The sequence below is a fragment of the Prosopis cineraria genome, unplaced genomic scaffold (genome assembly GCF_029017545.1).
Source record: "Prosopis cineraria cultivar Desert tree isolate PC_DT_omini unplaced genomic scaffold, ASM2901754v1 PC17, whole genome shotgun sequence".
NCBI lineage: Eukaryota > Viridiplantae > Streptophyta > Magnoliopsida > Fabales > Fabaceae > Prosopis > Prosopis cineraria.
Window position 1 is genome coordinate 157,501 of NW_026555348.1, and position 26,304 is coordinate 183,804.

The 26,304-nt window shown below is 44.7% G+C and overlaps 4 protein-coding genes across 4 annotated transcripts; all 4 read left to right on the forward strand.

Moving 5' to 3' along the window:
- The first annotated feature begins 5,249 nt into the window (after positions 1-5,249).
- LOC129294890 (cytochrome c oxidase subunit 2-like) lies at positions 5,250-9,579 on the forward strand. Its single transcript, XM_054933373.1, has one exon. It carries the CDS (start codon positions 7,970-7,972, stop codon positions 9,314-9,316), a length of 1,347 nt encoding a protein of 448 aa, XP_054789348.1. The 5' UTR covers positions 5,250-7,969; the 3' UTR covers positions 9,317-9,579.
- Positions 9,580-9,642: 63 nt separating this feature from the next.
- Positions 9,643-10,405, forward strand: LOC129294892 (putative cytochrome c biosynthesis ccmC-like mitochondrial protein). The gene has a single exon (XM_054933375.1). It carries the CDS (start codon positions 9,644-9,646, stop codon positions 10,385-10,387), a length of 744 nt encoding a protein of 247 aa, XP_054789350.1. The 5' UTR covers position 9,643; the 3' UTR covers positions 10,388-10,405.
- Positions 10,406-10,763: 358 nt separating this feature from the next.
- On the forward strand, positions 10,764-12,038 carry LOC129294893 (putative cytochrome c biogenesis ccmB-like mitochondrial protein). Its single transcript, XM_054933376.1, has one exon. The coding sequence runs from the start codon at positions 10,764-10,766 to the stop codon at positions 11,382-11,384; it is 621 nt and encodes a 206-aa protein (XP_054789351.1). The 3' UTR covers positions 11,385-12,038.
- Positions 12,039-12,713: 675 nt separating this feature from the next.
- On the forward strand, positions 12,714-14,455 carry LOC129294891 (uncharacterized mitochondrial protein AtMg01110). The gene has a single exon (XM_054933374.1). The coding sequence runs from the start codon at positions 12,714-12,716 to the stop codon at positions 13,782-13,784; it is 1,071 nt and encodes a 356-aa protein (XP_054789349.1). The 3' UTR covers positions 13,785-14,455.
- Positions 14,456-26,304: the final 11,849 nt, after the last annotated feature.

Consider the following 26,304-nt stretch of genomic DNA (forward strand, 5'->3'; position numbering starts at 1 on the left):
CCGCTCCCCTGCCATCCAAGTCTATTCTCTTTCTTTCTACTACGGGATTTGACTACAGCTTTTTCATCGTAATCAATAATGCTTTTGAATCGCGGTTTCTTTTCTGGGAAAGCTAAAAAGGCTTCCTTTGCTTTGCTCCGGATGCTGCTATCAAGAGAGCTGGATTGAGATGCCTTTATTAAGATTAAGGAGATCCTTTTACTCGGATGAAGTAATCAATAAGCAGGCATTCCTTCTATTCATCGGATTGAGTTCATTATCTGGAATTTGTCTCATTAAGAAGCTGGGAGTAGGGGCGAACTCTTTCTGAAAGAAGAAAGAGATGAGCTAGTCCAGCAGATGGTTGGAGGATTAGGATTGCTTCTCTTACGCAATTAAGTCAATTGCATCGACGAGCCTTCCTTTTGCCTTGATTTCCCCGACTTATCTTACTGACAATGCAAAGAAGAAGAAAAAGAATTGAGCGAAAGGAAGAGAACAGAAAACAAGAAAGCAGGAAAGAAGACTCAGCCAAGACCCATCCTTGTGCCAACTGCTACAGTGATCGAAGAAGAAGGTCAGTCCTTTGCCAGCAAAGCTGAAAGAAAGGGAGGGTTTCCATGAAGCAAACCTAGAGGGAACTCCCCTTTGCAGCTGAGACTGCTAATCAGTTGTCAGTCTGGTTGCATTCCCTTGGTACCAAGGAGAAAGAAGTCTTAGGCGTGGACTTAGCAAGCTCCAAGCTATCCTGCAGCACGTGTTGATATTGCCATTCGCAGCTTGACTGATCCCAGTTCTGCAGCAAGTTAAAAAGCACAGCACAATCGAGCTCTATAACGATCTGGGGGGAAGACTTTGGCAAAGTTCCAAGGCCTTTCTTAGAGCAAGGCATTCAGTTCCAAAAGCAGAGGAAGTCCTTCTTTCCATATAATCAATTTCAATCTCGCCCGTTTAGTTACGTGAGCGCTAAAGGACGAACCCTTCCCTATGATCCTCATTCCTTAACTAGATCAAGTCAAGGGCGCTAGCCATTAGAAAAGAACTGGACTTCCCCAAGACAACAACTTTACTTGAGAACAGAGACACCAGACACTATCGATTCTCCAATCACTTGACTTCCAGCTGAGAGCAAAAGGAATGCATAGCTGTCTTAGATGAGATATCCCCTTCGGGTTCATAGACTATGAAGCTGAAGATGAGAAAGAGTGATGCCACTTGACCGATAGTCCGAGGTATGGAATCGCCCCTATCAGATAAAGGCAAAGCGAGAGGAACAAGCAACGGAATTAGCGCCCTGGCGCGAAAGCCCCCACTTAGTTTAGTAAAGGCGTTAGTACGAACAAGCAACGGAATTAGCGCCCGTTAGCGAAAGCCCCCACTTAGTTTAAGGCGTTAGTCACGAACAAGCAACGGAATTAGCGCTCTAGCGCGAAAGCCCCCACTTAGTTTAAGGCGTTAGTCACGAACAAGCCCGCTACGAATAAAGGCGCCCGTTAGCGAAAGCCCCCACTTAGTTTAAGGCGTTAGTACGAACAAGCAACGGAATTAGCGCCCTAGCGCGAAAGCCGTTGCGCGTTAGTACGCGCAGCCGTTTTCTTGCTGCTTTAGTTTGATTGCTGCTTTAGTTTGATTGCTGCTTTAGTTTGATTGCTGCTTTAGTTTGATTGCTGCTTTAGTTTGATTGCTGCTTTAGTTTGATTGCTCCGCCTAGTTTTCTTGCTCCGTTTTCTTGCTGCAGGAGTTTTCTTGCTTGCTGGGTAGGGAGTTCTTCTTTAAGGGCCTTCGCCTGCAGTTGCTGTCTTAGGATTGAGACCGATAGGAAAAGGTATGATCTCACTCTTTCTAAGCGAGATACAAAGTTTTCCGATAAGGAGTGAAGGAAGGCTCCAAGTCAGTCTATCTATACAGCCTAGTATCCCATACTCTAAACTTGAAAGATAGGCCTTTCTCCGATCATGCCTTATCCATGTCATTCCTCGCCTTCGAGCTAACGTTCACGTTCTAAAGATATATTATCCCTAAAGGAGTCTAATCCCAACCCATTTCTCCCATCAAGCAAGCATCAGAGGTTGTCAAAGCCAGTTTTTCAGTAAGAAAGCTTAGGAAAGCAGGACTAGTGAAAATGACAGGAAGCACTATGGACTTTAGCAGGAGTCTTGAAAGCAGTAGTATTTTAAGTAAGTTCCTTGGCAGGCGAATTCTAGTCCCACCTAATCAAAAGCATTAGCCCTCTATTCTGCTTTCCAGGGCTAAGTCTTTCGATAGCGGTCCAGGCGTGCAATTGTTTAGCCTTTTAGAGTTGTCCCCAAGGATCTTTCTAGTTGCTTCTTTCCTGTACTAAGTATACTCGGTTCGGAGTGAGCTTGCATATGGTTGTAATAAGTAAAGAGAACAACCATTGAGAAAGGAATTTCTACTACACTACAGCTTTGTTGCTTCGGTTTAGCAGTCCGCGTTAGCAAGCAGTCCAACTATGGCTATGGGAGGATCCCTTATGCAACTGTTTTCAGTAGTACGCCTAGAAAAAACCAATATGTTTTTCCTAAGTTCCTAAGCTAAGAGTGAAAAGGTACTGGTACAAAGATCTTAGCCTCTCAAAAGAGATGTGCGAACGCTAGTCCTGACTTGAGTAGTCATCAATAGAAAGAGCTAGGCGGTACAACAAAACATAAAGGAATGCTTAGATTCACTCTGGTATACGCTCCAAAGCCAAGCTTTACGAAAGAAAGAGTCCAGGGATCGGAAGGAGATTTTTATGCCTCACACAGGCAATTTCGCTAGGCTCAGCAGATAAGACGGGATTGAACTAAGAGAACATTCCTATCATCAAGAAAGTCGGCTCCATCAATGAATTACTTGACCCTAACATTGCTATTCTTAATAACCTCAAAGAGCATCCTTTAAAGCGGGGTCCGCCTCAGGGCGATAAGAATACTTACTATATAAATAAATATAAAGCATAAAGAGCCACTCATTCAAATTGAAGGGACGGTGTAGAACTCAACCTCTAGCCTCGTGCGTATGCGTATAAAATAAGGAAACGAAACTCAGCAACTACTTTGAAGAATTAGCTGCGGATGCAGGTGCGTATGAATAGTGAAAGAGTCAGGAAGTTCTCCTTATTCGCTCCTCTTCCCTTTCTCTGCTAGCCGCATAGTTAGAAGAGCGAGTGGCCCATTACGTTAGAAGGCCTCTCCAGCTTATTCGATAGGGGCGAGTGGCTACGCACATTCACCTCGTAAACTCGGAAGCATGCTTCGCTCACTTGCTTGCATCTCGTATAATTCATACTTATTATAAGCAATTCACATTCATTCGAAAATCGGATTTCAACCTTTCGATACTTAACTTATAGGCACCTTGAAACTGGGACTGAGACTGGCTCGCTGGCTTGACTTGCTTGCAGGAACTTCAGATATCTCTTTTGCCTTAAACTTAAAGAATCCAATTGCAACTCACACCCCAGGGAAGGCAACTGACTCAGAGGAGGGGTTGACAGATACAGATAACCCACAGGGCACTCGTACTAACAATATGATTTTACCCTCTGGGGCAGAGACTAGACACAACTTACCCCCGGAGACTAGGCAAGACTAGCAGGGAACTGGTCTTTTGGATATGTCTTACCGGAAAGAAGCTCGACTGAAAGCAGGTGCTAACTCGATCCCGATTCTCTTTCAAAGGGGGTGCCATATCCCGCGAAGGGTGAGAAAGACGTAGGAGGTCGTACATCGAAATTCTGGCAGGAATAGTGGCCAATTGAGTCACCAGGTCATAGTCGAACGCTTCGTTCAGACTAGGTGGATTGCTCCCTCTGGCGAGCTCTTTTCTTTGTAAGGGCCTTAGAGGTTCTGCCAATTTCCTTAACACTTCTGTGCAATTGCAATCACGGTGCTAATTTTTTCCCGACCGGGTGAGAAAGTCCGTCCTCCTCATTAGTAGGATCCGACTCGGAATCCCTGACTGCATTTCCTTCCTCTATCATTTTGGGCTTATCTACTTTTGTGACGAGGACGGGTCAGACCCCCTACACCCCCAATGCCCCCTCTTGTTCTCCCCTTCGTCTTTCTCAACAACAACCACGTGGCAGATTGCCATAGCACCTGGGGACCCTTGGTCTGGCCCTGGGCCGTGGTATTTGAAGAAAGGACGGCAGGGCGAGCACATGTCTGGCCATAGTTGCTCTTCTTCCTTATCTTGACTCATGGCGTCTTCATCAGTGAAAAAAGTCAATCCTCATCCTCATAATCATCTTCCTCCGTAAGAGAAAAGGGACCACGGCCGCCATGCCCCCTGTCCATTCTAGCTATCAAGGTGAACTTGCCCCTCTTTCTTCCCAGTGAGCCTCCGCGTAGCAGGCCTCGACACACCTCTGCAACATATGGCCTCTCCCCCATGGCGAGTATATGCTAGCTTCAGGCGGGGTAGGAAATGCTTTTGAAAAGATGCCTTCGGGTATCTCTTCCCCTTCATACATTCGAGAGAAACCTTCCCCTTATCTTTAATAGCATTGCTATCGCTAATCTCGAAATCTTCAAGCAACTCGATTAGGGTAGGCAGTGTGCATTCTTCTCTCGGCTCTAGAACAGGAATCGGGGAAGTTAGCCTTTATTCTTTCTTTGCCAAAGCAGGGCCCACCGTTATCATGCATGATGAAACCTCTTGGTCTTCATCTGAGGAGTGGTTTTCTTTCTCTTTTGGATTGCAGGAGGTCCGCAAGGGTGATCGGAACCCTTAATTCTTGCTTTGGGGAGTCATCGGGCACTTTTTCCTTCTTCTTAGGCTGCTTCTTACTTCTATATTTTATTCATCTTTCACTTCTCTTACTTCCTAAAATTGGACTTTTGGCTGTTGTGATTCTACGGTTTAGAGCATTACCAAGATAGCTAGTTAGCTCCTAGTAGCTCTTAGTGGACTTCGCCGTTCTTTCCCAACGACTTTTATTGATTCGTGTCCAGTAAGGGAAGACAGAAGGGAAAGGGAGGAAGTAGAATTTGGTGTGGTGCTATCGTAATCGTATAAGAAGATCAAGGTTTCATTTCACAAAAATCCTCCTATCTTTTCGGACAGATAAGATGTTATTAAGGCAAGGAAGTCACTTCTTGCACAGATTACCCGCTACGCTCTTTGCTTTATGGCTTACAGGAGTACTTGACTAGCCTGCTTGACTGATCTTACAGTTCTCGAATCAGCTCTTAGGGGGGTAATTATGCTTAACACAGGGAGTTCGGGCATTGCAAACAAAAAAGTGAAAGAAGGGATTGAGAGAGGGGATAAAGGGATTTTGCTCTGCAGATGAATTGAAAGGATCGCATTCTCTACTTCTATCATTTGTGCTATCGTATATAAAGAGAAAGGAAAGGCTTAGGAAAGGTGCTCTTAACTAACAATTGCATAAGAGAAGAAAGCTGTTAACGTAGGTCGGATCAACGCGGCGATCAATGCTATCCGACTGGAATGATCGAATCGATTCACTTTTGACTTGATCGAGATTGGGTTGGTGTTCAGTGTACTAAACAAGCAACGAGCAAGAAAACCATCAATAACAATAAATCAAATGATTATCTGATATAACTATAATACACGTAGAATGAGTTCCTTACTAGGGTATTATTAGTATATTTTTCTAAATCATAAGATAGAAACAAGCTCAATCATACCTCTCCTTTACAAGACAAGCAAGTAATCTTTATCCTGCCCCCCCTTATCATATTCAGGCTAAATCTAAAGAGCCATTTGCTTGTTTTCGCCCGGGGAACTACTTAGAAGTGAAGGGCCTCTCCTTCTTTAGAGCGAACGAGAAAAAGAAAAGAATTCCCTATTGGGGGATCCCCTAACGTAATAGAATATCTCTCCTTTGCTGTTCACTCACGCGATATTGCTGGATCGGGCTTTCGCCCTTATACGAATACGATACGATAGGGGGAAATTCGATACAAGACAAGTATCGGATCGGTAGCATAACTGCTTTCGCGCAGCCCCTTACCCCGCCCCCCTTTATCTCATTAAGGCTGCTAAAGCCGTAGCTTCTGAATCGTAGAATACTACGGACAGCGAGAGGCGGCTAATATCAAACTTAGAGTGTGAGACATAACCTGTCCCCACACCTTATTTATGCTTTACCATCACATAAACCAGATGCAGTTACAAGTGAGGCCTCCACTAAAGTCGAGGTATTGCCAAACGATGGCATATACGCCAGCAGGGGCACGAGCAGAGCTCCTAGCTTCCTACCAGTACGCATAGAGGCGATCATCTGGCGCCTTACACCCTGTAGTTATGCTTGGGCCGTTAGCCACGTGCTAGTAGGCATACGCAAACACTATCGCCTTTTAGTATTCCATCAGATGTATCCCTTGTTAAGAGAGTTTCCTCTCTGGGACATCGCAGCTCACAGATTGTGTTAAACACAACGGCTGTACATCTGAGAGGGTTACTATCAGATGATAATAGTCTGTTTCTGACTACTAACACTGGTGTGACCAACTCGGCTACGCACGTAAGAAGCTCTAACTAGAGATATCCTGAATAAAGCCGTAGCTTCTTTCTTTCGCTAACGTGCTTGTTTCCTTATCAGTCTGAGATCGAAGAGCGCTGCCCGCTCTTCGATCTCCGTATCCGTATATAGAGAAGAAGAAGTCAAGGGGCTGGCTGGCAAGGTTGGGTCGAGACGAGAGTTGGCTAGAATTGGCTCTAAAGTAGGCTCGAAAGGGTTTCGAAAGTAAGAGTTAGGTTGGCTCCAAAGTAGGCCGGCAAGGGGTCTGAGAACGGTTGAGGTTGGGTCGGGGTTACGCCTTGGGGTTGTGCTAGGAGGGAGAATTGGAATCAGTTCAATGCATTGCATATAAGCTGCGGAGTACTTACTTAGTAGCTCTCCCAGAGCTGCCCGCTCTTCGATCTCCGTATCCGTATATAGATAGATTCGATCTCCGTCGTATCCGTATATAGAATAGATAGAGCTGACAAGGAGTACTTTAGGGACGGAACTCGCAAGCAAGGAGGAAGGAGAAGTAGAAGAAGGGCTCGGAGGGTTGGTTCGAATTGGCTCTAAAGTAGGCTAAAATTGGCTCGCAGGTAGAGCGGGCTCGAAAGTGAGTATAGGCGGAGAAGGTTGGCTAAGAAGTAGGGGAGAAGTAAAGTAGGAGAAGGTAAAGTGAAGTTGGCTCGAAAGAAGGGTTGGCTTAGGCTCGGAGCGGAGGTTGGAGAAGGGTTACGGGTTAGGGGCCTTAAACAGGATAGGGCTAGCTGACTGAAGGCCTTATACGGGATAGGGGTTCAGTTCAGTCCCTATCGTGCACACACTGATTTGTCCTGTTCAGTCCTGTGAGTGCATACGCTGATTTGTCCCCCGCTCGTGCCCCCTACCCTAAAGGTCATTCGCCTTAAGGAAAGATGAAGCAACAAGTAGGAATGAGAACAAGCATTGAAAATGACATAAATAATCAGAACATCGCATCTCAGACAGTATCTATTTGGCGATTGAGAAAGCGCCCTTGAGGTGTAGTACCCAATGAGCTCTCCTATAGTGCCTCGAAATGAAGCCGGAGAGCTTCAAGCTTAAGGGCAACCTGAGATCGCCTAAGATCGAATGGAACTGTCTTTGATTGAGTGAGACGGAAGAGAGATATATAGACAGTGTGTAGTGATGGAATTCTAGTCAGTCTTTACTTAACTCGAACCGCCTACATTAAATCAATTGATTCGTAATGGTAGAAAAGGAAAAACGGCGCACGGACCGTACTAGAGCTTCGGATCAATGTCCCCAGAAGCAAGGAGTACGCCCTTCAACGAGAAAAACACCGAAAATCCCTTTTTCTTTCGTTTTGCTTCTCCCGGTCGTCGAGCCTGATCGACTCGACTCTTTTCCCATGTTTTTCTTGGTTGGACCAACCCAACTGGCGATTTCCGTCTTCCTGAATTGGGAGAGCAAGCAAGAAAAAGAAAGTCTCTCCTTTTGGGAGCAGAGCAGTCAAATAATGAACCAAAGCAAATGATTGTTATTGTTCTAAATCAATTATTTATTAGTTTCAAATTCTTAACGATTGCTCTTTGTGATGCAGCGGAACCATGGCTATTAGGGTTTCAAGACGCAGCAACACTTATGATGCAAGGAATAATAGACTTACATCGCGATATCTTTTTCTTCCTCATTCTGATTTTGGTTTTCGTATCACGGATCTTGGTTCGCGTTTTATGGCATTTCAACTATCAAAAAAATCCAATCCCGCAAAGCATTGTTCATGGAACTACTATCGAGATTCTTCGGACCATATTTCCTAGTATCATCCCGATGTTCATTGCTATACCATCATTTGCTCTGTTATACTCAATGGACGAGGTAGTAGTAGATCCAGCCATTACTATCAAAGCTATTGGACATCAATGGTATCGGACTTATGAGTATTCAGACTATAACAGTTCCGATGAACAGTCACTAACTTTTGACAGTTATACGATTCCAGAAGATGCTCTAGAATTGGGTCAATCACGTTTATTAGAAGTGGACAATAGAGTGGTTGTACCAGCCAAAACTCATCTACGTATTATTGTAACACCTGCTGATGTACCTCATAGTTGGGCTGTACCTTCCTTAGGTGTCAAATGTGATGCTGTACCTGGTCGTTTAAATCAGATCTCTATTTCGGTACAACGAGAAGGGGTTTACTATGGTCAGTGCAGTGAGATTTGTGGAACTAATCATGCCTTTACGCCTATTGTCGTAGAAGCTGTTCCTAGTAAAGATTATGGTTCTTGGGTATCCAATCCATTAATCCCACAAATCCCGAAGTGGGTTCGAAGCCTAGAGGACCTAGGCTTGGTTACGGTTTCATATGCTGATGCGGTAGGAGGTGTGGACCGTCCTCCAACGCCGCCAGCTGTCGAACTACCAGGGGCAGCTATACAAGCTCCCGAAGGTCCCCTAGAGCCACCAGCTCCCCCACAACCAGAAATACCAGAATTGGAACACCCTCTGCTCTCGGATGAAGTACGAGGCGACATACTGTATTCCCGGTATGGAATCCTCAATTTCGGGGGGGATGATGGGCTTAGACGTCTGAGCTCGATCATCTCTCATCAAGTAATGGTGGAGCGCTCCGTGGAGGCAGCATTGGTGGATGATGGATTTCGTCCCAATTCGATTTTAGCTAGATATACCGAAATTAGGGGAGTTATCCATTCTCCGCAAGGGGAGCTTTTGACTGAACGCACCTATAACTCATACGTCACTCAGATAAGGGAACGTGGCACCCGACAAAGCGTTCCCTATCGGCGTGTGATCCAGGCCGTACGCAGCTCTCATCTTCTTTTAGAGAGAGCAGATGGTCGGTTTCCCTAGTAGAAGTGGGAATTGGGGGAATTCCTGTCTTCCTTTTGTGATCTCCCATCTTTACCGGAACTATCTAAAATTGGGGGATCACAAAAGGAAAGGAGCAATTTAGCACCTTAACAACCGATTTCACTTTTTCTATAAGACGGAAAATTTGGTTATTCATTTTGGCTTTTTCAAAACCTTTCTTTTTTCGGTATGCCGCTCCGCGAGCAAGGAGTGCCACGCACGAGCGGAGCGAAAACAAAGCAAGGGGAATTCGGAGAAATCCTTTGATTGCGTATTGAATATAGATCCATGTCTTTCTTGTTCCACTAGCTAGGACCAAATTCTCACATGTCCCTTTCGTTATTACAACCTTCTTTTTTTATGTCAAAGACCAGAAGCTACGCGCAAATTCTCATTGGATCTCGGTTGTTCTTAACAGCGATGGCTATTCATTTAAGTCTTCGGGTAGCACCATTAGATCTTCAACAAGGTGGAAATTCTCGTATTCTGTATGTACATGTTCCTGCGGCTCGGATGAGTATTCTTGTTTATATCGCTACGGCTATAAACACTTTTTTGTTCCTATTAACAAAACATCCCCTTTTTCTTCGCTCTTCCGGAACCGGTACAGAAATGGGTGCTTTTTTTACGTTGTTTACCTTAGTTACTGGGGGGTTTCGGGGAAGACCTATGTGGGGCACCTTTTGGGTGTGGGATGCTCGTTTAACCTCTGTATTCATCTCGTTTCTTATTTACCTGGGTGCACTGCGTTTTCAAAAGCTTCCTGTCGAACCGGCTCCTATTTCAATCCGTGCTGGACCGATCGATATACCAATAATCAAGTCTTCAGTCAACTGGTGGAATACATCGCATCAACCTGGGAGCATTAGCCGATCTGGTACATCAATACATGTTCCTATGCCCATTCCAATCTTGTCTAACTTTGCTAACTTCCCCTTCTCAACCCGTATCTTGTTTGTTCTGGAAACACGTCTTCCTATTCCATCTTTTCCCGAATCTCCTTTAAGGGATGAAATAGAAGCTCGAGAAGGAATAGCAAAACCTAGTTCACTTCCCCTGAGCGCGATGTAATCAAACTTATGGTTGACGCCGTAGAGAATATAAAGCCCATATGCGAAGTGGAAAAAGTAGGAGTAGTTGGTACTATTTATGATGTCCCTGGGATTGTAGTCTTTAACTTAATTTCTCTCCTTTTCTCTTAGCGTGCACAGTTTGCTTGCATGCCGCTTTAGGCACATCTCTCTTTCTTAGTTTCACGCTGGCCTAATTGAATGAAAGTCAGTCTTTTAGTAAGCGTATATAAGCAGCTGTTTAGTGTATAAGCAATTTCTTAGTGGCCGCACCGAAAGGGCTGATAAAGTTAGTGAGGCGGTGGAGGTTGGTTGAAGATGATGTTACGCGGCGTTCAGAACCAGCCTTGAAGTGAATGAATTAGAAAGAACGGGAAATGAGACGACTCTTTCTTGAACTATATCATAAACAGATCTTCCCCTCCACACCAATCACGAGTTTTTCTCCATTCCTCTCGTATATCGTCGTAACGCCCTTAATACTCGGTTTTGAGAAAGACTTTTCATGTCATTCCCATTTAGGTCCGATTCGGATCCCTCCGTTGTTTCCTTTTCCTCCCGCACCTTTTCCTCGAAATGAGAAAGAAGATGGTACACTCGAATTGTATTATTTAAGTGCTTATTGCTTGCCAAAGATCCTACTTCTACAATTGGTAGGTCACCGGGTTATTCAAATAAGTTGTGTTTTCTGTGGTTTTCCCATGTTACAACTTCCGTACCAATTCGGTCGATCCGGAATGGATCGGTTAAACATTCCATTAGGGAGCCTGGTCTTGACTCTTCTGTGTGGTATTCATTCTCGTTTGGCTCTTGGAATCACATCCAGCAGTGGTTGGAACAGCTCGCAAAATCCAACCACTTCACCTACTTCATTGCCCCCAACCGTTTCTCGTACCTCTATTGAAACAGAATGGTTTCATGTTCTTTCATCGATTGGTTATTCCTCTCCGTTTGTATCTCTTTTTCCAATTTCGGTCTCGATTAGTTTACAAGATTGAATGGCCAATTCTCCTCCGGACCCTCGATTCGATTGTTTTCCAAGAATGTTGAGCCGGGTATGTAAGCCATGTATCTGGGAGGAACTTAAAAGAAGGGCTTTCGGTTTTTTTCACCCTGTTTTGGTCTTGCAGCTATTTCACTATAATATATATATATATATTAATCTGTATTCAACAATAAGGTAGTAACAACCTTAACTAATATCATAGTGGTTGCTCTATGGTATTAGGATCTTTCCCTGATTAGGGCGGACGCCCCCCCTCACATTCTTAACTGAATGGGTTAAGGAGAGTAGAGGTCTGCTGCTTACTTCTCACTAAGTCTTTCAATAGCCTGATTATGAATCAGTTATTTACTCAACTTAATGAGAGGCTAGCTTCAGTCTCTTGGCGGAGTATGTTTGAACATACTCGGCGGCTAAGGGGATTCTTAATCCGAATTACCTTAGTCGTCACCGGAAGCCTGAATCGCGAGTCAGGGGTTATTACCCGCACGAAAAGTGCTTACTCTGGTCCGGACGTCTGGACTCTTATTCACGTCTCTCTATTTGAAACAGTGTTCAACCTGCTTAATGCGGTTTTATGCTGGAGTAGATGATGAGAGTCTGAATAAGTTGTCCGGGCCAGCCTTATCCTTGAGCAAATCAGGAATTCCTCGTATCATTCCTGTTCATCATCGACATATAATAATGAAGCACGATGAACGGGCTGATCGATTGGTACGTTTATATCTTTCTTGGTTTTCGATTAGTCGAATCATACTTTTGGCTAAACGGCCAAAAGTCTGTCTTCGATGGTTGAACCCATTAAAGATATGGACCCAATCAAGGAAGTATTGGGATATGTTAAATACGCTTTTAAGACCATACAGTCAAAGTATTTACCATGGCTCAAGGGTGTCTATACAAAGCCCTTTGGAAAAGGGGCTTTCCTGGGTACCTACCTGGAAATCCACCCCCAATGATGAAGCTCAACTTGGCCTGAGCAAGGCTCGGTCTTCAATATTTCGTAATTTGAAATATGAGATTGCTGCTTTTGCGCTTCAAATCAGGTTGATTCATTCATTTGAGGGGTCCGGGTATTCTCTTTAAGAAGAGGGTCTTATGGCCTTTGGATAATACTGAGAATACTCGTGCTGCCAATGAGGACTTGACTTTTTATGAGTCGAATCCCGGTCATATTTTCGATGACCTTGGTTCTGCACTCGAGTCAGTTCCTCTGCGGGCAGGTAAGCTTGCTCAAGTGATTGAGGGAGCCGGAAAGAGACGCTTCTTTGTTATAGGAAACTATATAAAGCAGCGTCTTCTGTATCCAGTACATGATTGGGCTATGAGGGTTTTATCCCGAATTCCCAGTGATGGTACCTTTGACCAATCACGCCCCATCCGTCGTTTGGCGTCGTATAAACCAACTGTTTTATATTCGGTTGATTTATCTTCTGCTACCGATAGATGGCCCGTTGTCATTATCCACGACCTTATGGCGTGTATATTTGGACAGACGATGGCATCATGTATAGTCAACGGTTGCTTAGCTCTTAACAGCTGTTATGTTGGTCGGCCTATTTCGGCTGTTCCTCGTAACATCTGTTTCGTGGCTGGGCAGCCGCTTGGATACTATGGCTCTTGGGCACTTTTCTCGCTATCCCACCATTATATGGTGTGGTTAGCTGCCGAATTAGTCTATCCCAATCGGGGTCGGTTCTCCCGGTATGCTCTCCTCGGTGATGATATAGTAATCGCCGATGAGCAGGTCGCTATTAAGTACTTAGAACTATTACAGAAACTCCAAGTCCAGGTCTCTGAAGCAAAAAGTATTGTTTCGAGAACTGGGGCATTGGAATTTGCCAAGCAGTTTTGGGTTGATCGGATTCAAAAGAATCTATCGCCCGTCTCTGCGAGGGCTGTACTTAGTTCTAATTCCTTAATCGGTATTTCATCTCTTGCTGGCAAGTACAGTATGTCTTATACTGCTGTACTGCGCTTCGCGGGATGTGGATACCGGGTCTTAGGTCGATGTCGGTCTGCAACTCTATCCAGAAAAGCGTTGCGACTTCGTCGACTTTGGGACCGTCGACCTTCCGGATCGGATCAACTACCTTTAGATTTGTGGCTTGGTCGGGGAAACCCTATAAGCCCTTATCTAAAGGGGATTCTAGTTGATCTGGTGAAGGAGCGGATGAAGCCTAAACAGCTTGTCCTGCCTCCTGAGGGATACTTACTAGATGGTGAAGCCGCTAATGCGGAATACACGTTGTATCATCATTGGATGAAATCGTGGTTAGCTTATCTGAAATGGTATGCTCTTCTCCACCTTGTTCCCGATCCGTCTCTCCATTTCGTCTTTTCGCCTCCGGTCATCTGCAGGACTTACTACCGAACTGATTATTTATCAAATTGAACTTAGAATCTCTTTTTATTATTTAGAATAAAGATTATATATATGTCCAATCTCTAGTGGTTGGTTCCACCACCAACTTTCTTTATGTGAGTGATTTTGACCCTCCAAAAACTTCTTTAGCCACTCTTTTAATGCAATTGGCCATCTTATACCACATCACAGAGGTTTCCTCCTAGAAATTCCAATTCCCTTCCTCTCAGGTTCCTTCACTTAGAGTAGTGAGTCTAGTGAAAGCCGAAGACTAAGAAGAAGGTACGGAAGCCGGGAAAACAACTTCATACGATAACGATACCATTCACAGCGGAACAAGAAGAATCACAGTCGACTCAACTTGTGAGCTATCGAGTCAGTAGCTGCCTTTAGAGCTGGGATAAGTAGGGTAGCAGCTAAGATTAACTAAAAGGACTCTCCTCCACCCTCAACCTAGACATAGAACTCCTAGCTCTGGAGCTGATTGAATTGATTCTTTTTAACAGCTACCGACTCTTCTCCTCGCTCACTGAACTCCCCCAACCTAGTCTCAGGTCAAGAGATAAGAGCGATGGCATACCTTGAGTCACTCGCTTCCATTGGGCGAACTTTCATCTGTTCTCTTTCTGCATTGATGGTAAAATGAACCACCTTGCTTATCACAGTTAGGTCGATTTTCTTTGATCCTCATCTCGTTCAGTTTTGATGGCCGCTAGTTCCTTTATTACGTCGTTCAGTTCAAAGAGGGGTATCTGCTTTCAATGTTTGCTAGTAAACAGTGGTTGTCTCTTTGATACCCTCTCGCCCTTACATACAACGTATTTGAGTGCTTTTTACTAATATGATACGCTGTGAAGTGAAGAGTCGATTCAACAAGAGTCTTCAGACCTCTCCTTGCCCTATTAGTCTAGGCGTTCACTTCCTCTCCTTATAGTCGAGATTTTCAAGCTCCCTCCGATGCCAAAGGATGATTGACTTGGTCTAAAGCACAGTTGCAATTGGGGAATGGTTGGTTCGAAAAACTTTTATATTACCTAAGTGAACTCTCCCTATAGTATAGGCGCAAAACTCTAATATCGCCTATTGACGGGTCTAAACCGGGGCAATCTCTTCGACATAGCATCAGTGCCTCAAGTTCCCTTACAAGGCCGAGAAAAGAGTTTTCTTAGTTGTTCTCCTTTCCTTAAGTCGTTCACTAGTCTTCCTTGGGACTCTTGAAGTCCCTTTAAGTCGAGTGAAGCGAGGGCTTATCCTAAGAGAAGCTTTATTAGGGCGGGGCGAAACGGCTTTAGCTGTCTGCTTTACTTACCGAAAGCAAGGAAGGCGGCTAGTCTATTCAACTCTTGTCCAGTCCAGTCTATTCTTGTTAGAGTGTCCTCCAGAGACAAGCCTACCGGGAAAGAAAGCAAGCTAGTCCAGCAAGTCTATTTTTCTATACCTTTCTCTACTGGAGGGGAACTCAAGTTGATATGCTGCCAGCTCTACTAGAGTGGCTTGTTCGAGTTAAGGCTGCCGTAGCTCGCCCCCTTATCGCCACTTTATCCTCTATACACCCGCCGAAGCGAATCCTTTTCTTTCGAAAGAGCCAAGCCAGTAAGTAGAAGGGCAAGGACAAGAGCAAGGGAGAGGGAAAGAGAGGCATTACCAGAAGGAAAGTAGTCCAACTCAATGTCTTACACACCAGTGGCATTTGAATGAAAGTAGTAAGTAAGTGGCCAATAATCTTCGAAGTTGGAGTAACCAGCTCAAGGCAGCTCATGGGAATTTCTTTAAGTAAGAAAGATCCCCAGTGTCATCCTCTTCGTCTTCTCTCAGGAAACAAGTGACGAGAGGGTAGAAAAGATAGGACCACTCTTTAGTAAGATAGCAGCCAGTGAATAGCAGCAGAGTTGAACTCATTCTCTCCATTCAGAGAAGAGCCCAGAGACAGGGAAGGAATATTCTTTTCTATGAGACCTGAGCAAAGTCTCGGCTAAAATCTCAAGACTTGTGAAGAAGTAAAGAAGTCGCAGCGGAAAGACTGAACCGATTCTTCGGAGAACATTACGCCGGAAGGACTAGAGCAGGTACGACAGCCTTAAGGACCACTCCGCTGCTAATCACCTTCGGACTTGAGGACTTCGCGTCACATGCTATCAAAGGGTCTTCCGTTCCGCTCTACTTAACCATTTCAGCTACCCCCCAAATAGAATTGGGATTGGGATCCAACAATTAAATAATAAGAAAAGGACTAGAAAAACCAAAAACGAGTGCCAGAAAGAATGGCTAGTGCCAAAAGCTTTGCCTAAAGCTATGAGTCGAGAAAGATTTGTATTTGACAGATAGCTTACCCCGCTTTCACGGGAAGGGTCGCTTCGCTCGGGGAGTGGAGGGGAAGGAGAGGACAGGTTCAGCCGTCAGAGTAGAGTAGTGGAGCCAGAAAGGAAAGAATGAGTAGTACCAGAGAGACATGTTACGAAAGAAGGAATCACCAACCAGAAACAAATACAAGTGACGAAGCCTAACCAGAACTACTTGACTTTCACCACTCGACTTTACTCGCTCCTGAAACAAGACTTAGTCTACGACCAACTGCCTTACCGCTGTTAGAGTGCCGAGATAGAAGGCACCTTCTTCATTAGCAATAGCAAGCGTAGACCATGTTTGAGCAGGGTTGCTTGTAGAATAGAATCGGTTGTTCTGAGTTCCGGTTGGTGATCCGTACTGAGCGGTGTAATCTAAAGCATCTCAATCGAGGTCGTCTTTCTTTGATGTTGTTTCTCAATTTGCATGTGATTCGTCAAACTATTTTGAACGCAATTTGATCTTCCCAGTGCCTACTGCTAGGTTTCTTTATCAGGATGCGCTACCAACAACTCCTCTTGTAGTCTATTGGTATACGAGACGAGGACGGGGTGTTTGGGGGTCTCATAGATAGATAAACATAGAATCGGAAGCCTGAATCGCGAGTCAGGGGTGGATGGTGCTCAAGCTTATCAACTTAGTAAGCTGTCTACCCTTCCTTGCTTTATTCCGGAAGTTGGATGCATGGCTTCGAAGCCTGCTTCAATTGCCCAATGTTGCTCTAATCCTTCTCATTGAAGCTCTCCCTCATGCGCCCGGGTCTCCGTCCCACATTGTAAAGCATCTTGCTGTGGCTCTATGTCGCTCTAGAGCCCTTCTAAGATGAGTCTCTATCTGCGACTGAATCCGTCTTAGGTAGCCCAAGGAGTTAGCTCGCATCGCTCCCATTCTGACCCTATTCAGGAATGGGATAAGGGATGTCGTTGGTGCATCTTCTTCTGTTCCTATTGTTCTTATGGTTCTCTTCTTATGTTCCGAAGTAAGATGGAAGGCTTGCTAGGCAGGGGGTTAAGGGGGAACCCCATTTGGTTCGATCCAAGCAATTAGATAAATCCCTCCCTCTATGGGAAGCCAAGGTCGAAGCTAAGCCCGAAGCTGCATTTGATTCCGCTTTCTTTGCTGTTGATCTTCGTCGAATTCCCATTCTTGGTCAACGAATGACCAGTCTTTCCTTGATTTCCCGAGTTGTCTCAAGAGCCTACTTATTCGCGTTCTGGTTCTTACCAATCTCCCTCTCAAACAAAGGAGGGAATGGGTTTGGCAGTTGGTTTCTAGAGAGCGGATGTTGACTAGCTAGGCTAACAAGGAAAGCAGATGTCGGTGAAGAAAGTAAGAGATTGATTCTGTGTTAATCCGTAAGGTCATATCAAGGGGTTTGTCTCCTAGTTTCTTTCACAGGTCTTAGTTCCGCTAGTCCTAGGAGCGAGAGGCCTTCTAACGTAATGGGTGGCCCCTATCAGATAAAGGCGACCAGGGAATAGGTATAATATACAGTTCAGCCGATCTTGAAGACGATTAATTTGGATCAACAGCGGATAAATTATCCGCTGCAACCTATCTTATCTGCTGATCTATCCGCTGCTTCGATTCCAGCCGAAAAGCGAACTGATTGCTTTCTTAGCTGCTACTTGGCTAAACATTTCTAGAAGGGATCCCGCTCTCCGCGAGACTGCATTCGATTGGTATGCCAGGTTGCCTGCTGGAACCATAAACTCGTGGGCGGATGGCGTTACTTCCTCCTGAAGATCTTCTTTCGCTCTTAAGGGCTCTAGAGGGCCTTAGAATGCGTTTTTCTGATCATTATGTGGAATCATCCATATGAATCAAGAAACGTTGTTTTAAAAGTAAGAATCTAGCTGTCTGCTGGCACGTAAGTGACTAGAGCGAAGCGAGAGGCCTTCTAACGTAATGGGTCGCTCGCCCCTATCGAATAAAGAAAGGAGAGGGTTGAAGCTCCTACTGTTCTCGCGCCAGCTATGGTATTTAGAATTCTTATGCTGGATTACTTCTAATATATGACACCGAAACAGAATGTGTAAAATTCCACACTAAGACGGTGCCAGCTACGTATGTTGGGGGATCGACAAAATCCTGCAAGCTCGCGGAGGGATTGAGGGCAACCTCTGCGTACCATTTGAGGTAATTTAAGTACATATGCATCCGTAGAGAGACCATTCTAAAAAGTCCTTCATACCAGGGGAAGTGCTCTGCGGGGGGTTCAACAAACAGGCTCGCGAGGCACAAAGTGAGTGATCTCGCAGCCGCTGGATAACACTCTCGAGCACCACCGGTGAAGGTATGTAACCTAACACAGAGTTTAACCAGAGAATAGGCGCCAAAATGCCGGGGAGTCTCATAACCAAAAGCCTGCGTGCACGTTACCGTGTTTACGACTGTTCATAGGTCGAGAGCATGCCTGAAACCCAAAAACGGCTACACGTAAAAGTGTAGACACCCTCACGCTTGGTAGTTCAAATTCAATTGTACCATCCAATGGGGTTAGGTGACGACTTTCTTATTCTTAATAGCGGGGACACAGCGTCCGAGCATCCATTAAGGCGAAGCGAAACTGCTTGGCATACTCACAAGCCCCGGCCTTAGACGTTCCTTAGACGAGAAAGGGGGTGCGGGAAGCGGGAAAGGGGAGGTTTAGGTTGGAGAAGAGTTACGCCTTGGGGCTGAGACTGTAGACGGGAAAGAAAGTTGGCTCAGTTGGCGAGGAGAGGGGTAGTACCTACCAACAACACATAAGTGAGTGAGCTATAAACTCTAATAGCGCCTCGACTATAAGGCGTATAAGCACCTAAGGGGATGGTCTAGTAACAGGGATATCTATACTAAATAATAAAGGGCTAGAAGAGATAGCTTACTTTACTAAAAAATCATTATTACTGAACTGAAACTGAAAATAGCGTAACGAGAAGAGATTCGCGAACTGAACTGAATTCTAATTCCGTATTTCAATCTAAAGCTTAATTAAGTTTCTTAGTCCGGAGATCTAACTAGTATGCTCTCTTCGGAGCCCTTCCTCGATAGAGGAATGAGTGCAACTAAGCTAAGCCAGAGAGTCGTTGGCTCTTCTGCTCTGTTGTATGTTAGGTCAGACTGTTATAATAAGTGCTATGGCTTAATTCTTCCCTATCTGAAGCAATGGCTTTAGATTAGACTAGCCTGAATATGATAAGGGGGAGCAGGATAAAGGGCTTTAGAAAACCTATACAAGTATCGAAACAAGCCTCCTTCCGGGCGAAAGCCGGTGCGCTACCGATCCGATACAAGTACCGGATTGAACTTTAGAAAGCCTATAGCCAATACACCCACGGTTCCAGGTCCAAACGCGGAGGCAGTTACAGTCCTTGTCGGAGCGCAGTAGTTAGTAGGTGAGGTGATCCAAGAAGACCCGAGATAAAAGACGCAGCAGAAAGCCTATAGGTTACGGAATCAATAGGGTAGGGGCTGGCTGGCAAGGTTGGTTTAGGGGCTGGCAAGGTTAGCTGAGACGGGATCAAACTCTGATTTTGACTTTCTCAAAGACCGGCTCAAACGTATTACTGAAGCTGAAGGAAGTGTAGCCGGCCGGGCTAGCCCCTGTATCAAAGTTCGCTTATCGTGCTAAGGCGAATGAATATCGCACCTTTTGGTGACCTACTTCTTCTTCCATAGCTAGTTCCATAGCTAGACAGCCCTTTTAGTACCAGATTCCGCAAAATAGGAACTCTTCTTTTGAGCTTGACCAGCCAGCGGGAGCTTCAATCGCTATCGTCTTGAAGAAGTGATAAAAATCAGGGAGAATCATAATCATAAGAATCCGCTGAATCTGTTTCAGTTCCTGAATCCGCAGAAGAAGAAGAGGTGCGTAGTCGCCCCTATCAGATAAAGGCAAAGCGAGAGGCCTTCTAACGTAATGGGTCGCTCGTTTTATTAACCGGCCGATACTCATGAGTTGAGTTCCTTACTGGGTAAGAAACTACTTAAATCATATTATCATTCCATCAGTTCTAATCTATTTACGCTATTTCTTTATTTACACAGTTTTCATTCAATTGCTTGCTCGCTGAGGTACGGGGTTCTCTACTGATAAGGAAGGAGAGGTTACGGTAGGGGATGGGGATGGATCCCCCGAGGAGTTTTCTTGATTGCTGACCCTAGACTAATAAGCGGAGATGCCCTTATCAGATAAAGGCGAAGCAAGAAGCAAGGGCCCTTTAATAGGCGGGGTAGGGACGAAAGAAAGCCGGTGCGGGAAAGGGGCTCATGTTAGCGATAGGATTGAATTAGCAGTACCGATAGCTTATAGAAGTTCACTCAGTCACCTATCCCGTTTAGGGCCGGGTACGGATGGACTGAAGAATAGACTAGACTGATTGACCGAAGTTACGGCCAAGAAATAATAACTTCTCTACATTTTGATTTTGATTCTCGTATTGCTAGTGTGGGGCCTTTATTTAGCTCAAGTGAAGTGAACCGAACCAAGAGCCTTAGATGATAGGGGGGCGAGCTCTCCCTAAATCTTACAGGCCGAGAGGGACGAACTACAAACTACATGTGCTTGCTGCATTTCGAATCCCATTCTTGCTCCAAGTTCGAATCTTTCGAATCTCCGCTATCTTATCTTGGTCTCCCCTGTATAGTATAAATAGAAGACGGACTAATGGGGCTACTCTCCCTCCAGGTCACTCTTCCCAGAAAGAAGGGAAAACCTACTCTCCAGGATAGGGAACGGAACCAGAAATCCCGGCTAAACCGGGACAAGACTATTTATTTTGAATTAAGGGGCAGGTGCTTCTCGTTAATCAATTGAGCTCAAAGGCTAAGCGTCTTCATTAGTCTTTTAGGCCAGTTTGTTGTTCAACTTTCTTCCTCCCCTGAGGTCACATTCATTGTCATTGATAGAGGAAATCTTTTGCCCTACTTTGATCCATCTTAGCTTAGGGCAGAGGAAATCTTTCTTTTACGGGCCGGCCCTTGCCTTTTCTTGACATCATTAGATTAGTAAGTCCCGGTCGAGAACAATTTTTCCATCCAAATTAGCGCTAGCGCTATCTCTTAGGCTTTGACGCTAGTGCGCCCCAATCCCTCCCGTCTAAAGCAGAATTGGCAGAAGAAGAAGAGGTTGACTCTCCAGCAACTGCTGGGATATCATCCTCCAACAGGAAAGACTGGTCCCGTGCCCTTATCCTGAAAAAAGGCCCTATCCCGTGTAATAAGGCCGGTGCTTGTGTTCCCTATCGGGAGGGAGAGATACATAGTAAAGTAACCTCTCGCTATCGGATTTCGCGCAGCCCCCTATCGTCTAAAGAACAAGCAACGGCCAGCTACGAATAAAGGCGTTAGCGAAAGCCCCCACTTAGTTTAAGGCGTTAGTACGAACAAGCCCGCTACGAATAAAGGCGCTCTAGCGCGAAAGCCCCCACTTAGTTTAAGGCGTTAGTCACGAACAAGCCAGCTACGAATAAAGTCGCTCGTTAGCGAAAGCCCCCACTTAGTTTAAGGCGTTAGTACGAACAAGCCCGCTACGAATAAAGGCGCCCGTTAGCGAAAGCCCCCACTTAGTTTAAGGCGTTAGTACGAACAAGCAACGGAATTAGCGCCCGTTAGCGAAAGCCCCCACTTAGTTTAAGGCGTTAGTCACGAACAAGCAACGGATGAGCGCCCTAGCGCGAAAGCCCCCACTCAGTTTAAGGCGTTAGTCACGCGCAGCCGTTTTCTTGCTGCAGCCGTTTTCTTGCTGCTTTAGTTGGATTGCTGCTTTAGTTTGATTGCTGCTTTAGTTGGATTGCGTAGTTTTCTTGCCTAGTTGGATTGCCCCGCCCCGTTTTCTTGCCTAGTTTTCTTGCCTAGCTTTCTTGCCTAGTTTTCTTGCCCCGTTTTCTTGCTCGTTGCTTGTTTAGTACACTGAACAAAAACCCAATAAAAAGGAAGAAAGTCATTGGCTTCGTTAGACGACTATATTCAAGACATTGGATATCTGCCCAGACATTTTCGAATCTTTTTTTTTTAGATAAGGTTGCCGTGTCTCTCTATCTGAACGAAACCTCTTTTTAGCACCTTTCTTCTGTGTTTGCACAAGCCTACTTTCCTAGTTTCCTCATTGAGGAGAGTTGATTCATCTTACTATGGATGGCAATGACTGACTAATTGGCTGGACTGATCAAGGAACAACAGAACATGCCATGCTATGAAGGAGATCGAGATTCAAAAAAGAAAGAAATGAAAAATCAATGGCCGCGCAATCAGCGGTAGGCTTGATTGATTGTACTACATAAAAGACTGGTTGCTCGATTGCACTTTCTAGATGTAGATGAAAGTGACGACTTGGTCGTTTATCGTCATTATACGATATTTCCTTGTGAAGCTTGACATTTTGGAATCATCGCAAAAAGAAGTAATCCAACCCACGGAATCGACTTGAATGGGCTATTTTAATCTATATGTGTGCGGCCAAGCAAGCTAGCCAATGCGAAGCGTTCTGTGATTATCTACTATTATATATAAATGTTATGTTATTTTCTTCAATAGCGCACCAAATGCGCGCAAAGGAAGAATGCGACAGCAGGGCAATAGCTGAAGCTGAAGCTCCTCACCAAACAACAAGCTAGCCATACCAATACCAAAGAAGCTACTAGCATAGCTAGCGAGACTAAATGCTTTAGAAATTGCCTCAAACAAAGTGTGAATAAAAAAGAAACCACCGAATCTCATGTGTGAAGTTAGCAAACAATCCTTGTTTGTCAGAAGACCTAGAAGGAATAGCTTTCCAGGTCGGATTCCAGACTATACCTTGACACAAAGGTATATCTAGGACCCCGGTTAAGTTGTTGAGATTCAGGGTTTAAAGTCCTTGTGTAGACTCCACCTGTTAGAGTTGCCACTCCTCAACCAGATAATTAGGACCAACCAATTGATCGGCTTGTCAGGAATGGGGATCAACCCAATATCCATTTGCCGGATAGTCAAACTTAGCAGCTAGTAATCTACGATCCTACACTTGAAGCTTTCAGGCATCCTCTCATTGAGGAGGTCTTAGATAGAAGATGAGCCGACAGTAGGACTCTCTGAAAGCGGTTGGTCGAGACTCTCTTCTTAATTAGCAAAAAAGCAAGCCGTATTTGTTATTGCTCCCTTGTTTGATAAGTGTCTGTCTATTAAGAAAATCATAAAAATTTATATTGTATCCGCCTTCCTTCGCTTCTTTAGGTGGAGGAATCTTACTTTTTTTGGTACCCGATTGTCGTAGTTCGAAAGCCTTGTTCCGATTGAGATCATCTAACTTATCTTTATCTATAGATAAGGGTAGGTGCTAGACCGTCCGTGATGGTAGATCTAATGGAAACGGTCTCCGTCTTTGGGTCAAGGAAGCTGGATAGTGATCTACTTTACAAAACAAAAAATATGTGCTCGTGAATCGATTAATTTCCGCTCTTAGGCCTGTCACTGGCTTTTCTTTTCTACCTCTCGATAGGGTCAGACCGTTAGAGCAGCCTTTCAATCCGTTTTTCTCTAACTCTAATAAGGCTAATAAAAGAAACATTGGCTTAACTCGATATGATCAAGAAAAAAGTGCTACCTTACCTATAGCCCAGAACAGCTTTTAGAGCACCTAATCTTCCTTCTTTGGAAAGGTTTATCGCCCTAATACACTAATGAATAACCGTTACTGTTAAGAAAAAGAAAGAAAAAATCTCATTAGATTTTAGGAGGGGCAGATGTTAGCCACGGGTGATACAAACGGGTTCCGCGCACTCACATAGCTAAGGTTAAGAGTCTTTGGGCTAACGAACTGACCTTCTGCGCTGCGCTCTTTGAAACCTTTTCCGATTCGACGGAATGGTAGTTTTCAATCTCGTTTGATTTGAGTAGGCGAGAAGTATCAGGCTTTCATCCGATTTGTTGTGGATTGGATGATGGATAAACCAGCGGGTCTTACCTAGGTTGAACATGCAACTAAAGGGCATAGCTATGTAAACGCAAGGTTTGCTCCAGCCTATGAAAGGAAAGAAGGTCCCAGACCCGTCTGCCCTACCGTTAGCTTTGCTAAAGCAGTACTCCCAGGGTAAGGACAGGTGGCATAGCGCAGTCCTCATCGATGTGGTGTCCAGTCACAATCTACAGAATAAGAAGATTCTCCTTTTCTTATGGATTTCTCAAGCTAGGACCAATGCTTACTATCGAGCTTGCTTCGTCGGGCGATAGGGAGGACGGATCTCGTTTGGTTATTGAATAAGGCGGAAATGCAATTCCAGTTCGGTTTACTACTCTTGATCCAGAAGTGATGATTTCATCAATTTCCCTATTTGGTAAGCAAGCTATTCAATTAAGTACGGGGTTCCCCCTCCAGGAATGGAGGACTATGCAATCCAGGTGAGTTTAGTGAAACATTTCGTCGATCTTTCCATCCTGCCTTTCATTCATGCTTTCAGGTAGTTCACTGGCTTCCTCGGTTGGTCTTATCCAAACAGCAAGCCATGCCCATTAGCCACTGAATGAATAGGCTACGGCTGCAGCTGCCAGGATGACTTATTTGCTTTCACTGCTTGCCATCGCTGACCTAACAACTGGTAAGCGATGTGCCCTATTGACTGACCAGCCGAAGAACATCCTTAGGAGAAAGTCCTATCTATCAAGGTTTTTGGCTCACAACAGGTTCTCAAACTGCCTTCCTTTGATCGCTAGCACTAAAGTGCTTCGCTTGGAAGATGAAGCCGAAGGACGAGTCCGATATCTGTACTAATGTGGCAAGACAAAAGTACTCCTCTCATCCAAACCATTCTGGAAGGCTCTTTTTTTACCCTTTACAAGATAGTAACTAAGCTTTCGGACAACAGCAACTAACTTCCCTGCATAGCTACACCGGCCTCGCCTCTTGCTTTTTTTTTTGTTTATAGAAGTTCAAGGCGTCAAGTCCTTTCGTTTAGTACGAGATCACACTTCGCGGTGCTTTGCTTACATTAGACCTCTGGTCTATCAAAGTTTTGTTCATCGTCCAACCTCTTCAAATTCAAAAGAGAATCTCGAAGAACTAGACGATCCTTACCAGTCTTACTAGGCAGGACAGAAACCAATCCTAAAACTACAAGATGATACCTTAGAAGTAGCAAGCTACTTCTCCTAACGACAAGTAAAGGCATACCCTCTATTAGAAAACAAGAATGGAAGGCACAATGGGAAAGGGGAAAGCTCAACCGCGTGGCACAAAACAGTGGGTTTTTGTTCCTGGTCTTGTCTTCCTTCCGGCTAAAGCTTCAAGTCTCAATCCGAAGTCAAAGAAAAAAGAAAAGATAAATAGATGCCCACTCTTCTCCCGGTGTAGCTGCAAATCACCTATTGAGAAAGAAAGGAGAATCATCGCTCTTTCCTTTGTCCTTCCTCTTTCTCTTACTTTGATATCAGGGAGAGCCGGTAACCTGAGATCGGCTAAGATCGAGATAGAAATGGTGATGAGATGGCATATTGAGATCTAGAAAGTGTGTAGTGATTGAAGATGGAATTGTAGTCAGTCTTAGTAGTCAGTCAATCCACTCCCGATAGGGATGAAAGTCAGAGGCAGCAGTCCGGGTCTTGGTGTGAACAAAAGGCGTAAGCGCAGCAGTTAGAATTTATATTTCAATAGCATCTGGCGTGAAGCTCTCGCCTAGACTAATAGGGCAAGGAGAGGTATGAGATTGCTTGTTAGAGGAAGCTCTTTCTAAGCTTTAGGTATGAAATCACTCGAGTACGAAGTACCTCCTGTAAAGGTACTAACAAAGTAGAATGAGACAGCAGCTACAGCTAAAGTATACTTTAGTCCGAAAGAAGGAAGTTCGGTTCGTATACTTTGTAATTCCGAGTCAGTACATGACATCAGTTAAGAATTACTTCAGTTCGTCAGAAAGGAGGTAAAATTGCTATAACTATAAGAAGGCTAGTAATATGGATAAGAAGGACGACTATAGGTTAACGCTAAGAGATAGATTCTCCTGGTAAGTCTAACTAGATTGTAAGTCGTATAAGGGATAATATAATAGAATCGATTGATCTTGGGGCTAGAGATTCTATCTGACATGGTAAGGCGAGAGCTAAGAGTAAAAGAGCTTTCCCTATTAGACAGTCATCTACTAGAGGCCCGTCCAGGAAGTTAGTCAAAATAGAGAACCTAGAACGCCTTGGTAAATCAGACCCAGAGATCATGGCCTACAACGCCAGTCACCGAGGCACCAGGGACCCTCTC

Bases quoted from the DNA above. Each gene is read 5' to 3' on its own strand.
- LOC129294890 (XM_054933373.1), top strand. From the start codon at position 7,970: ATGATTGTTATTGTTCTAAATCAATTATTTATTAGTTTCAAATTCTTA.
- LOC129294892 (XM_054933375.1), top strand. From the start codon at position 9,644: ATGTCCCTTTCGTTATTACAACCTTCTTTTTTTATGTCAAAGACCAGA.
- LOC129294893 (XM_054933376.1), top strand. From the start codon at position 10,764: ATGAGACGACTCTTTCTTGAACTATATCATAAACAGATCTTCCCCTCC.
- LOC129294891 (XM_054933374.1), top strand. From the start codon at position 12,714: ATGAGGGTTTTATCCCGAATTCCCAGTGATGGTACCTTTGACCAATCA.